At 38.7% G+C, this 14,050-nt stretch overlaps 1 protein-coding gene across 1 annotated transcript; it reads left to right on the top strand.

Annotated features, from left to right (window-relative positions):
• Nucleotides 1-3,518: 3,518 nt before the first annotated feature.
• LOC111327283 (uncharacterized) lies at nucleotides 3,519-13,925 on the top strand. Its single transcript, XM_022931426.2, has 11 exons — nucleotides 3,519-4,020; nucleotides 8,032-8,149; nucleotides 8,388-8,595; nucleotides 9,576-9,793; nucleotides 10,116-10,277; nucleotides 10,395-10,579; nucleotides 10,667-10,814; nucleotides 11,093-11,137; nucleotides 11,532-11,714; nucleotides 11,957-12,124; nucleotides 12,375-13,925. Exons 1-11 carry the CDS (start codon nucleotides 3,655-3,657, stop codon nucleotides 12,437-12,439), a joined length of 1,866 nt encoding a protein of 621 aa, XP_022787161.2. The 5' UTR covers nucleotides 3,519-3,654; the 3' UTR covers nucleotides 12,440-13,925.
• Nucleotides 13,926-14,050: the final 125 nt, after the last annotated feature.

Raw genomic sequence — 14,050 nt, 5'->3', positions numbered from 1 at the left:
CGGAATGAATTCTCTTTTTACATGATAATTGATACCATTCTGTCTTGCAGGGACGTGAACAAAGGATATGTCAATCAAACAGGTGTTAAAGTGACTGTTGAGTATAAATCCTGTCGGAAAACGTGACTCAGCTATAAACCGAGTCACGTTTTCTTTATGTTTCGTGACTCTTTCCTTGAATGTGAAACAGTAATAGAGGTTTTGCACGGCAGCCATTTTGGATAGCAGGAACAATAGATTATTTTACCCAGAGGAAAAAAATTCTTTCTTATGCAAAATATATGGCTGCTGTGTAACGTAGACCTGCGCTCAGTTCAACGCTTCCTTTAGGAGCAAAGATAGTTCCGCAAAACGAAATGCAAGAGAACGTAGCAGTTAATACGCAGTCACCACTGGAAAAACAACGACAACAACAACAAAAATCGATTCGTCTTTGATATGGCCTCTCAAAGGTCACGTTTTTACCGTCCTTGTACTACTGACTACAAATAAAGGCAGAAACCTGAAGTTGCTGAGCCACCTCGGATTATTTAGACAAAAGACGGAACAGTGGCTTGTTATGGGAAGCACTAAATATTATCCATACATATTATTTAAAATTTGGAAGTATCTTAATACAGCTCAAAGCGTTTGCCAAGTAAGGACACATCACTAGTGTGTGAATCATGGCGAGAAAAATGGCAGAGTGAAATTTGTTTGGATCTCAAAGTTCCGGCGATTAAGTTAAGATATCAACAACAGAAAAAACACCGAAATGAACTCTTTGGAACAAGTATGAAACCAGCCCAATATCAATTCGAAATTTGCAGCTCTTGAAGACCACCCACATTTAATTAACCCTTTGACCTGTAATAGTGCCTGGCGCAATTTCTCCTTACACTATCCCCCCTGAGTCAAACATTAAGGTTAGGAGAATAAAGGAAATGATCAATAAAAAAAGAAAGCTCTTGACTGTTAAACAAATTCTCCTTGTTCAGTTCCATAATACACCTTCGGAAATTTATGGAGAACAGTATGGAGAATATGAATATCCATAATGAAGTTAGAGTGTGTGAAGGGTTAACAAAACCGATTTTAGTTGAATTTCATGTCCTATCAGTTGATGTTCTCTTGGTCGATTAAAATCATACACGTTGCCTCAGCGTCTTGGCGTTTGAAAACGGTTGATTGAATTATTCCCCAAAGAAAAAATGTTTTCAAGGAGGCTGCTGTCCAGAAATAAACCAACGGAGGAAGATCACCGTAATACTGCGCTTCGTTTCCTGATTGCATGACTGTCTTTCATGGTTGCTCTAATACTGTAAGCACAGAACGAGGACCGGCGGGCAATTAGGGCGAATCAACCCAAACTGGGTCGTTGTTGAGACATTCACGGTTGCTAATGGGCTATTATTGGTTTGGTACAATGTATATATGAAGTTCATATATTGTGAACTGCGGTATTAGATACGTATGATTCCCGATCCTCGCAGTAGAGAGCGCTATTTATGTAATAGCGAAAATGATTTTCGCTATTGCATAAATAGCGCTCTCTACTGCGAGGATCGGGCATCATACGTATTATTGGTTTGTTATTCCTATAATATTCAGGCTGCTGCCACTCTGAAAACAGCTATGGATTAGCTGTACATGTCTTTGCATCCTTAAATTTCTAATTTTAGATGGGCCGTTTGATGGATGCCACGCCTTCGATATGACATCAACTTTTACTGTGATTTCAACAGAGCTCGATTTCTCACAAACGCTTTTGCCCCGGCTTTGAAACCGCCCATTATCTTGACTCATAAATAGCCTATTTCATAAGAGATTCTGTCTGTCTGGGCAACTTGACAAACGTTAACTGGTGGTACGTTTATCGACCTAAAAGAAATACCCAATTAGATTCGACCATTCTCTTATTAGCATAATTAATAAACGTATATAAGAACGATCCTTCGCAGTAAAGCACTATTTGAGCAATAGTGGAAATCAGACCTGAAAAAAATTTCAGGCCTGTACGGGATTCGAACCCACTGACCTCTGCGATACTAGTGCAGCGCTCTACCAATTGAGCTAACAAGCCAACTGGGAGCAGTCCATCAAATTAATTCGATATAAACCCGTAGATGATAAATCGAACAACAACAAACATATGAAACATATGAGTGAACTGCGGTTATGAGACGTATATAAGAACGATCCTTCGCAGTAAAGCACTATTTGAGCAATAGTGGAAATCAGACCTGAAAAAAAAAAATTTCAGGCCTGTACGGGATTCGAACCACTGACCTCTGCGATACTAGTGCAGCGCTCTACCAATTGAGCTAACAAGCCAACTGGGAGCAGGCCATCAAATTAATTCGATATAAACCCGTAGATGATAAATCGAACAACAACAAACATATGAAACATATGAGTGAACTGCGGTTATGAGACGTATATAAGAACGATCCTTCGCAGTAAAGCACTATTTGAGCAATAGTGGAAATCAGACCTGAAAAAAATTTCAGGCCTGTACGGGATTCGAACCACTGACTTCTGCGATACTAGTGCAGCGCTCTACCAATTGAGCTAACAAGCCAACTGGGAGCAGGCCATCAAATTAATTCGATATAAACCCGTACAGGCCTGAAATTTGGCTTGTTAGCTCAATTGGTAGAGCGCTGCACTAGTATCGCAGAGGTCAGTGGTTCGAATCCCGTACAGGCCTGAAATTTTTTTTTTTCAGGTCTGATTTCCACTATTGCTCAAATAGTGCTTTACTGCGAAGGATCGTTCTTATATACGTCTCATAACCGCAGTTCACTCATATGTTTCATATGTTTGTTGTTCTTCGATTTATCATCTACGGGTTTATATCGAATTAATTTGATGGCCTGCTCCCAGTTGGCTTGTTAGCTCAATTGGTAGAGCGCTGCACTAGTATCGCAGAGGTCAGTGGTTCGAATCCCGTACAGGCCTGAAATTTTTTTTTTCAGGTCTGATTTCCACTATTGCTCAAATAGTGCTTTACTGCGAAGGATCGTTCTTATATACGTCTCATAACCGCAGTTCACTCATATGTTTCATATGTTTGTTGTTGTTCGATTTATCATCTACGGGTTTATATCGAATTAATTTGATGGCCTGCTCCCAGTTGGCTTGTTAGCTCAATTGGTAGAGCGCTGCACTAGTATCGCAGAGGTCAGTGGTTCGAATCCCGTACAGGCCTGAAATTTTTTTTTTCAGGTCTGATTTCCACTATTGCTCAAATAGTGCTTTACTGCGAAGGATCGTTCTTATATACGTCTCATAACCGCAGTTCACTCATATGTTTCATATGTTTGTTGTTGTTCGATAATTAATAAAATTAAGGAAGTCAAACGTCGGTTAAGCAATTTTTTTTTTTTTTTAATTTTGGATATTCAACAGTTCTAATATTGAAACCCTTAACTTTTTTTCCCAGTTGGATATCATTAAACAAAAATTCTGCAGGCAAATTTTTTTTCAATTTTTATCTGTGCGATTTTGGCCAGCAGTCTTTCGACCAAGTAAAGAAAATTGTCAGTATTAATAATGAATGCTTTTTCAAAGTCTCTTTTGATCAAACAATTTTTAGGCGTAAACAAACTTTAATATACGAGGCCTGGAATCACTAGAAAACGCAGGGAACAGTTAAAAAAGAGATGCTTTCAAATGGAATTTCCATCTAGCATCAGCAAATTTTTATTTCTAGTCACTTTGATGACAGCTTCTCATGACTTGGAAAATGTAGCCGGTGAGCCTGTGAGCTTGAAAAGGACTTTAGATTCTGGCATACGTTATGCTCAGTTTGTGGGCAATTCATTCACAGAGCTCACAAATTCATCGTTCGCAACACTGAAAGTTGAAAGTCTTGGTGAATGCACCTTCCAATGCATCAACAGTCAGAAATGTTTTTCTGTAAACTTTGCCGGTCATCAAACCCAAGGAAAACACATTTGTGAACTGCTAAACGAAGATAAGTTCAGTCGATCGGACAAGGTTGTCTCCAACGATGATTTTCACCATTATCACATAAAGGTAGGACTGGTCGCTGCTTTCATTTTCCCAGCTAAGAGAAATAAGCCTTAAGCTCTTAATTGAACACGTTGAAAATTTTGATAATTGTAAGGACTATGAATTTGTAACTGGTTCTACTCCACAGCAGTACATCGGTACAAAAAAATTATTATACAACCGTTGATATTGTTAGTTCACGTTTTATTCACTTTGTATTTATCAACTTATGACAATTGATAGAAGAGCAAGAAAAGAATTTCAGAAACATAAAGATAATGAGAAAAAAGAACACATCATTCGTCTTTCAGTTCGCACGAGTTGTATCGTTTTTATGAAACTGTATTGATGTTAGCCATTATTAGTACTAGAAGGAAAATTAAGCAATAATTTCCTTTCAAAATCTACTTGGTAACTTTCAATTTAGAGAAAAGGAATCATAATGGTGATCGATCATTTATCTGTCGGTCTTGGTATAAATTATTTAATTATACGAGAGATGAGTGAAATATATTTAGGACCCGTACAAGAAACAGTTTAAAGTAAATAACGGACTGGAAAATAGAGCATCTTGACAGGCGTATATATCATATGTCAAATCTATCAAATATATCACACTTAAACATTATACCTATATAATAGGGGGATTTCATGAAAATAGAACTGTGGACAAAGTAATTTTTCCGAGTATCGTTCCCTTGCTTTTTGAGATAAGCGAAAACTTTCAAAGGATATTCACTGTAGTGAAGATGACGGGATACCAGAAATATTAAGCTGATTGAAAGTGTTGAAATTTTAGGTTTGTTATTTTTCTATCTCACCTAGTTCCACTACCAATTTTTTTTCACTGTTGTAGCCTTTGTAGTAGTTCTCTTTTGTTTTGGTTCAATCTTTATTTCGGTAATCATTCGCCTCTGCAGTAATGTAAAGTTCTCGGAAGTTGTTAAAATGGTGAGTTATTTTGGTAGAACAACGTTGACCAAAACCACCAACAACAAAAGACATCTTCGTTTAATTTGTTTAACTATAATGATAAAAACAATTTTGGACCAAATACAATGATCGGAATATTTTTTGTTTTGTTTAACGTAGTGAATCAGTGCAAGAACATTTTTGATTTCCAGAGTTTTAAAAGAACTCTAAATAAATTAATCGTATAGGTTATATACAATTTGTGGAAATCATTTAACGTTTTTTCATAGCTTCACTACTGGCAACTTTGTTTCAAGTCTTGGAAGATGCACCTTTGAGTGCGTTAACAATCAGAAATGTTTCTTCGATGATTAAGTCTGAGGGAAAGATACCGAGTCCCGCTGTGAATTGTTATCTTTTCAGTAAACCATAGTAAATCACTCGTTTATTTTACCACAGTGATAAAATCTTAAAACTTTTAACCCTAACCCTGAATTTGAAGCTGTTTTCGCCTCCAAAACTTGTTTCAATCAGGAATTGTCTTACATCAGTGGTGGATTCAATTGGTGAGTATTTAGAATATAAGAAACAGGCGATCTTAGTAAGAGGCTGATAATTTCTAAAGAAACTGTTTGGGGCTGCGTCGGTGGGGGTAACGAAATAATTTGAATATATCAATAAAGTTGAAATGGTAAATTGGCCACCGTAACGATTACAAAAGCTGACGTTTCGAGCGTTAACGCTCGAAACGTCAGCTTTTGTAATCGTTACGGTGGCCAATTTACCATTTCAACTTTGTTGATATATCCACATCTTAGTAAGAGACTAATTTATGTTATCACGGTTTGAAAAAACAAGGGGTCCAAATGACATTATGTTGATTTTTGCGTTAATTAAACGCTCTGTTATACTAATACATGTTGTCGTCTCTGGCGCACATATTTTTCAACGAAAAGTATCCAGAGTATATATATATATATATATATATATAAGAGAAAGGCAAAGTGAAACAAAAATCGCTAAGCAAGGTCTGTTCTTTTTAACTGACAATTGAAGGGAAGATTATTTATTTATTTATTTATTTATGGATTCGTACAAGTACAAGTACAGGTGCACAACAATAGGACATAAGTCCCCTACTTGGTTAATACACCCACTCCCAGCCCCGCAAAAAAAATATATATATATCCCAGAAAGAAATATCCCGAAAAAAAGGCTTCCCTGATCCGACTTATTACAATTCAATAATTTAAATCGCACAGAAATATTCTAAAGTATACAAATTTACAACTTGACTTAATTTAACTTAACAAGTACAGACAGAAGAAGCATTTACACGGCGACACTTAGGACAAATTAATTTGAACGAACGAAAATTGTCACCATCAAAAGCATTCAAAAGTCTAGTAAAATAAAACGACTTGAGTTTACTTTTGAAAGAGTTCAAAATTTTTGAATCCTTGATAGTTTTAGGTAAACTGTTCCACATCAAAGTTATTCTGTTGAAGTAAAAGTCTCGAAAGGAAGACGTACGATAGGCATTTAACTTTAAATGCATGCAGCCCTGATGAAGCCCGGCGCGTGTTGCCCTTTAGAAAAGAAAATAACTAAATCAGTTCACGAGTGAAATATATAAGCCCATGACGGCACTTGAAAAAGAAAACTAAGTCAAGATATTCTAACCAATAACTTAGAGGTAATAACTTAAGCTTGATTAAACGAGCCTTACAACATAGGTTACTATTCCTTAAGATAAATCGAGTGGCTCTCCTTTGCATGTTTTCAACAAGAATAAAATTGCTGCTACTTGACTTCGGGGCCCATAACTGAGAGCAAAAACAAAAATGAGAGCGCACTAAAGAGTAGTAAAGACGCAAAAGCGCCGTACTACCAACAATACCAGTGCAGTTCCTTTTGAAAAATCCAAGCATCCTATTAGCTATAGCTACAATCATGACTAAGTGATCTTTCCAAGAGGTGTCATTTGCAATCATAATACCAAGATCTTTTTCGGCCGTGACAACCTCCACATTAGGGACCTTGAGAAACCAGGACGGCGACGCCAAGGAAGACTTCGATTGAAAAATGAATTTCTACTCTTAGTTAGAATTTCAAAAATGGCTGCAGGAGCTTACTGTCTCATACAGCGCCACAGCTCAACTTCAGCATGACGTATAAAGTAGCCGTTGAGTTCCAAATGGAAGTTAAAATAATTTGCCGTCGCGGTTTCGGTTCACAGACGACGCAAATTTTGGCGATTTCACGTTATTGTTTTGCATTAGTCTCCCTCGCAGCCGTTTTTAGTCTCGTCACGCAACGCTTCTGGGGAGAACGTTTGTGGGGAGAAGCGTTGCGTGACGAGACTAAAAACGGCTGCGAGGGAGACTAAATTTTGCATAGGACGGCTAAGAAATGTACAAAGTTTCAAAACGCACGTGCTGAGCTATTGTTCTGCCAATTAGATCTCTTGTTTTTCCACGTCCTCGTTGCCGTCGCCGTCGGGGTTTCTTGAGGGCCCTATTAATACCATTTAAAACATAGCTGCGGGGAGGACTAAGGCGCTTCTTATAAATTCTCAAATTGCTGCACTATTTGTTAATGACATGCCTAACGTTGTTTTCAGTGCAACACTGGCTATGTTTGCGGATGACTCTAAATGTTACAAGGTTACTAAACACCATTCTGATTACTTGCATCTACAGCAGGATTTAGACGCGCTTTCAAATTGGTCTCTGCGAAATGAGTTGTTTTTTCAACCTACTAAGTGCAGCAATTTGAGAATTGCTGCACTTAGAATTCTCAGTGAAAGGTGGTACAGTTGCACTATAAGCTATTTCAGCTTTGGAAGCTCCTTCCCCACAAGGACACTGCGATTCTAATGGTTATCGATTTCTTAACTATGGATGAATGTTCCTTTCAATTTGTATGTAAACGAATAGTACAGGATACAGATCTCCGTAAAGTAAACCACAAAGTAACTAGAAAGTGTAAGTTCAAAAATTCAAATCACGCTGCCAAGGAGATAATGTTTTTCGATATGGAATATAAGTTGATGTATATCTGATCGAAATTTAATTTCAGTTGTTACTTAGTTGTCACTTATTTCCGCTCCTTTCTTTTCAGACGCCGTGTATGTCAAATCCATGCAGAAATGGCGGCACTTGTCAGCCGATTTACGACAAAGACGATTACCAATGTCACTGTCCATTTAAGAACCTGCATGGAAAAAACTGTGAAGATTGTAAGTAGGAAAAGAATGAGAGATCGTCGTTAGCTTTCCTCCTCTTTTTCCTCTCACCCTCACTTTCTATACAACTCTTGGTTTGCTTACATTATGGACGACAAGTATATATGACTTGTTTGTGTCGTTGCGTGAGTTTATGTTGACCGTTATTCAGTATTAATGTCTGTAGTGTCAGCCGTTCTTGAGTATAAGTGGTACCCGATCCAACATTGTTGTCTTCCGCCGTCGATTTTAGTGTTATGCAACGATGAAACCCTCGACATCTGCACGCAAGTAATGATATCATGGGAGGTGAAGTCTACTGACTCAAAAAGCGTCGTGTTAAACAACTGTGAGGATGCTGCCAAAATCCAACGTGGAGATGAAATACTTTTTATCGCAACCAGAGGGAACCTAATCAATCATGGCAAATACGAGATCATGAGGGTGGACAACATAACTGGGTTAGTAAGAATAAAGTACCTACCTTTATGCCTCACTTCTTCCTCTTCCTCAACCTCCCCTTCTTCCTCCTCCTCTTCTTCTTCCTTTTCTTCTTCCTATTTCTCTTCCTCTTTTCTCTTCTACGTCCTTTTCCTCTTCTTTGTCTTCCTCTTCATCTTCCTCTTTCACCCCCTCTTCTTCTTCTTCTCCCTCTTCCTCTTCTTTTTCTTCTTCTTCTTTCACTTCTCCTTCCCCTTCCTCATCCTCACCCTCTTGCTCTTCTTCTCCTCTTGCTCTTTCACCCCCTCTTCTTCTTGTTCTTCTTCTTGTTCTTCTTCTTGTTCTTCTTCTTCTTCCTATTCTTCTTCCTCTTTTTCTTCCTCTTCTTCTTCTTCTTCCTCTTCTTCTTTTTATTTTTCTTCTTCTTTTTCTTTTTTTTCTTCCTCTCCTTTTTCTTCTCCATCCTTTTTCTTCTTCATTCTTCTTCATCCTATTCCTCTTCCTCTCTCCCCTTTTATATATACCTCTCCCCCTTAATTCTCCAATATTCCCTTTTCTCCTTCCCTTCTCTCCTTCTTTCTCTACCTCTCCCTCCTAGTTCTCCACTCTTAGCTCTCCACTCTTAGCTCTCCACTCTTCTCCTTCCTTTTTCTCCTTCCACCACTTCTACCTGTTCCCCCTGTCAATTCTCCTTTCTCTCCTTCCCCTTTTCTATTTCTCCTCCTTCACTCTTTTCCCACTTTTCTTCCTCCTCCTTCTCCTCTTCTTCGTTATCTTTTTTCTCAATACTCCTCATTTTCTTCCACCCCTCCGTCCTCATACTTCTACTCATTCTTTCAGTCCCCTTCAATTCTTCATCCTTTACCTCTTCCTCTTTCTCCCATTTCTTTTCTTTCTTTTCTCCCTTCCCTTTTCCTCCATATCTCCTTATCCCCTTGATAAAACACTTTCAAAGACTATAAATAAACAATATTTTTACAATCATGATTATTTTTTCAAGCTGTGATCTCACATTGACCGGAGCCTTTACTCAGCCAGTTAAGTCCAGCGACAGTTACACCATCGCCCAACTATTTCCAATGTACAAAAATGTCACCCTCAGGAAGAAATGTGTTCTGACATGTCGAACGCAAGACAGAGGTCATGGAGGGATTCTGGCTCTGAGAGCTAAAATGTTGTACATCGATGGAACCTCAGTGATATCAACCACTGGTTTAGGTAGACCGCAAATAATTTTGAACTGTACTTTACTGTACACTCTAAGATTCCTTGCACGACACAAGCTTAAAAAAATTGAAACGATGAAAATTTTCAGATTATCCGTACATTGTTCTAACACAATCTCGACATTAAAAGCCTTAAGAAACACAGCGAATTAGAACCTTCCTCGTTCAAGCTGACAAGAACTCGTGATAAATTTTGGGCTGCAAGGCTAACTTAGTTAAAGCTTGTTTTCGAGGGTTGAGGGTTCCTAAAAAGGCAAAGATTATCAGTGAACGTTGTTTCTAAGATTAATTACTTGATTTAATTTCCTTCGTAGGATTTCGTGGTGGACAAGGTGGTGACTCACGGGGTGGGGGTGGGTATGGTGGCGAGTCCTTCATGTACATTCAGACAGGAACCAATGGGAAAGGAGGAGATATTGTTGGACCTTCGTGGGCCATAAACTCAAATGGACTTGGAGGGGGAGGGGGAGGGGATGGTAAGTTGTGTTGCACTTTCCTTACCATTCACACCATTTACTGTTGATAACAGGTATCAACTAACATTGGTTGGATAAATGTTGATGATAATTGGGATGACCATAACATATTCTCAGATTTTGCGTCACGAGGTGGACCTGGAGGATACAACTCCGGAGGGGGAGGAGGTGACTCAACGGTTAATAGTGATGATGGTGCGGGCGCAGGAGGAGGAGGTGGACATTTTTCTGGTGGCGGGGGTGGCGGTGCTGGAACTGGCTGTGGTGGCAGGGGAGGTACAGGAGGGACAGCTTCATCTGTTGTAAGTCAATACTCTCTTTAGCTGTTTGTCTGTGTGTTTGTCATATGTGATGTAAATTTAGATGTAGCTTCCGTATTTTCCTCACAGATCAATGTGTTTGCTGGCGGAGGAGGGGTGGCAGCCTGTACAGCAGGCGCTGGTGGAAATGGGAGCCAGCAGGGTCAGCCTGTCAAAGGGGACTGTTCTTCAGCTCGCAGTGGAACAGCAGGGAATGGAAGTAAAGGGGGCGGAGGAGGTGATGAATAACTACAGCTATTTGACCTCAATGGATATAGGACAGCTAATTACACCCAAGCCAGAAAAACTCGTGCAGGATTCGTATTAAATTGAGAGACATTAATCCAGTGATTTAGTATTTCTATGTTGCTCGAATGTATTTGTCTTAAGGGTAATTCTTTTCCAACAACGAAATAATAAGGAAGTAATCTGTAGTTGAATAAATGAACAAACTTATTGCTCCTGCTATACAAGAGAATAGGAGAGTCAGTTTATAACTTTAATTTCTAATCCTAGGTGACTCGTCATGTCATCCTGCTTATGGTGGGGGAGGAGGAGGGGGTAAGTAAACTGGGAACAAATGATGTTGAAACAAAGTTTCCCATTTTGAATGAGGAGCTGCGATACAGTAAGTATTCGTGTCTACGATGGAGGTTGATGGCCAAGTCGAGCTGGTTAAGTTGGTCATTGCCAAATCTCGAATAACTGAAAAACTTCAACGCTTATATCAAAATAACGTTTCCCTTTGGAGCATCACATATAACCTTTTCACGAAGGTAATACCTTCTCTAAGAGTAGCGATGCTACAGTATTATTTATCACTTACCATGGTAAAGGCCAGTAACAGCCGTTATGGTGTGAGGCAATGCCAATATCATCTATAACTTTTCATTTATATGAATTTGGTTTGAAAACCTGTCACTTCTCTTCACCAACTTTTGCATTTCTACTTTAGGTGGAATGCAATTTGGCAACACAGACTTCACAAAGCGACTCAGCTACGGTGGGGGAGGGAGTGGTGGAGGTGGCTCAGCTTTTACAGATGATACCAACCCAGGGGGGAGGGGAGGAAATGGTGGTGGCCTGGTGTTTCTTCTTCTTGAGAAGATGACTTTGGATGGGAAAATTGAATCGAAAGGTAATAAGTTAAAAAAAACTTTCTCTATCATAACATTTAAAACCAGATAACTTTGGATTAAAGGAAATCCTTCTCAGAACATGCACTTTACCTTGTCTTTTCACGGTGTTATAGTTAGAAATACGACTTGATGGTTAAGCTAAAGAGCAAGAAAATATTGAATCATATTATCGTTATTTAATTATTTAGTATATACTTTAAACTCCATCTGAATGTGATATCATTTCATTTCTTTCATGAAGGACACCCAGGGGAATGCCTCAACAGGAAGGCCCACAGATCTGCCCCCGGGGGGAGTGGTGCGGGTGGAAGTGTCGTCATCATTACCGAGACATTACAGGGAAGTCCTCATGGTAAAATTCTTGTTGAAGGTGCAGGACCTGTACAATGTGCATTTGGTGCTGGAGGAGGTACTAATACAGGGAGAAATTCATTTTCTAAGTTGAAGCCAAAAAGGTTACAGTGTAAGGCATTTTAATGCTACCTAGCGCAAACGAGAACCTTCAAAACGGACTACTCGTCAAAAAAGCTACTAAATTAAACCATTTTTAATTTATTAAGTAGGAACATATTGTCTCCTACCAACACCAATTACGCAATTTTAATATTGAAAAGTGTCCCCATTCAAAATTGATACTTGTACATCGTTCTTTTTGTAAGGTGGCGGGGGAGGCATTGGTCGTTGGGTGGTGAAAACAAATGACGAGCTGTTTACCTCCGGATGATGTACCATGGAAGGCACTACGTCAAATAACACGACTTAAGGAATATCAGACTAAATCAACTAAAATCACTGGCCTAAAAGATCTCTGTGGAATTCAAGACTCCTTTTGTATTTTACTATAACTCTGGCTCTGGAAGTGTCGCGTGATATTGATCTCAGACTTAATTCGGGCTGTTAGATAGAGGCTTTTAATTGCTAAAATATAAATAAAAATAAAACCCTTCCCTCCCGACTTACTTCAAAACAAAAACACGACTAGAGATACTAAGGACGTCAGAGGGCTTAAACGACTCTCAGAGGATCATGACTAAGCAATCAAGTTGTTATGTTGTTTAAGGGCCTGATTACATGAGGCGGGCTGGCCCTGTTAGCCGGGCTGATTTCTTTTGTTTTGGTGTTCACCAAAGCGTGAAAACAAAAGAAATCAGCCCGGCTAACCGGGCCAGCTCGACTCATGTAATCAGGCCCTAAGAATCAGGTGTTTCGAGTAGTCTGTGGGTGTAAGCACCTTCCAGCGTTTGGTATAAGAGACCGACGAATGATAAGAATCGCACTGAATTTCAACTGAATTTAGTCATTATGATAGCTTAGTGCAAGATACAAAAGAAAGTTTTTCAGATGTCAAAGTTTGGTCTCACTTAAAGACTAACAGAAAGCATTCCTTTAAAAGATCTTCTTGGATAATGTCCTAATTTAAAATTGATTTTCATACGAAATTCAAGTTCTCAATGCTCTGTACAGTAGTAATTCAGTGAGATCAGAAAATAGAAAAAATTAAACTTTGTATATATATATACCATACCTTTCAGTAAAATAATGATCTATAATTAGCAAATTTGACATGTCTTTGACGCCTTTTTACTAATTTATGGTAGTTGCATGTTGTTTCCGTTGGCCTCTGAGAACCGAAGCAAACATCTTTGTTTTACCGATTGATCTAAAAAAAAAAAAACAATCTTAACACTTTCAGGTCCGTATAATGATTAACAAATTCTGCATATTCACGGTCAGTTTAACAGCATTTTTATTTAAATTAGCAAGAGTTAACTGCTTGAGTTTGCGTAGAAGTGTAATTTCTAGCATAAGTGTTGTAGAGCGTTTTCAAGGCTCGATATTTCAAGTATTTTTAGATTTACCTTTTGTTTTATTAAGTCTCGCCTTTTCGCCCCTACGTGCTATTTTGATGAATCTAAAGTTTTGATCATTTATTTTTAGTGTGTGCTTGAACTTGGCTCAGCACTTACCGTGCTAGACATTTTAATCCCTTGTTATGGTTTAAGATAACTAGTTTGCTAGGTGGTCATGTTTGAGTTGGTAAAACTGACCTTGAGTTTTGCCCACACTGAACATCCTGTTTTGGAAGTTCCCACGGTTAGCTAACCCAAACATGTCTGTGATTTTTGTATTTAATACTGGAGCACTCCTTGCTGAAAGTAGTAGAAATAAGCAGTGGAACAAGAGAGAGAATAAAGAAGAAAATTACAGAGGCTCAGTACCTCTTGTTAATTTGCCAAGCGAGTGGTAAAACCCCTCAACATAAGCTATGCAAAATTTGCGCGAAATCCTTTCGCAAAACTAGCAGCTGAAACGCTGGTAACTTTGCAAGTTTCAA

Source organism: Stylophora pistillata, chromosome 6, assembly GCF_964205215.1.
Source record: "Stylophora pistillata chromosome 6, jaStyPist1.2, whole genome shotgun sequence".
Lineage (NCBI taxonomy): Eukaryota > Metazoa > Cnidaria > Anthozoa > Scleractinia > Pocilloporidae > Stylophora > Stylophora pistillata.
This window is presented reverse-complemented; position numbering and strand designations above follow the sequence as displayed.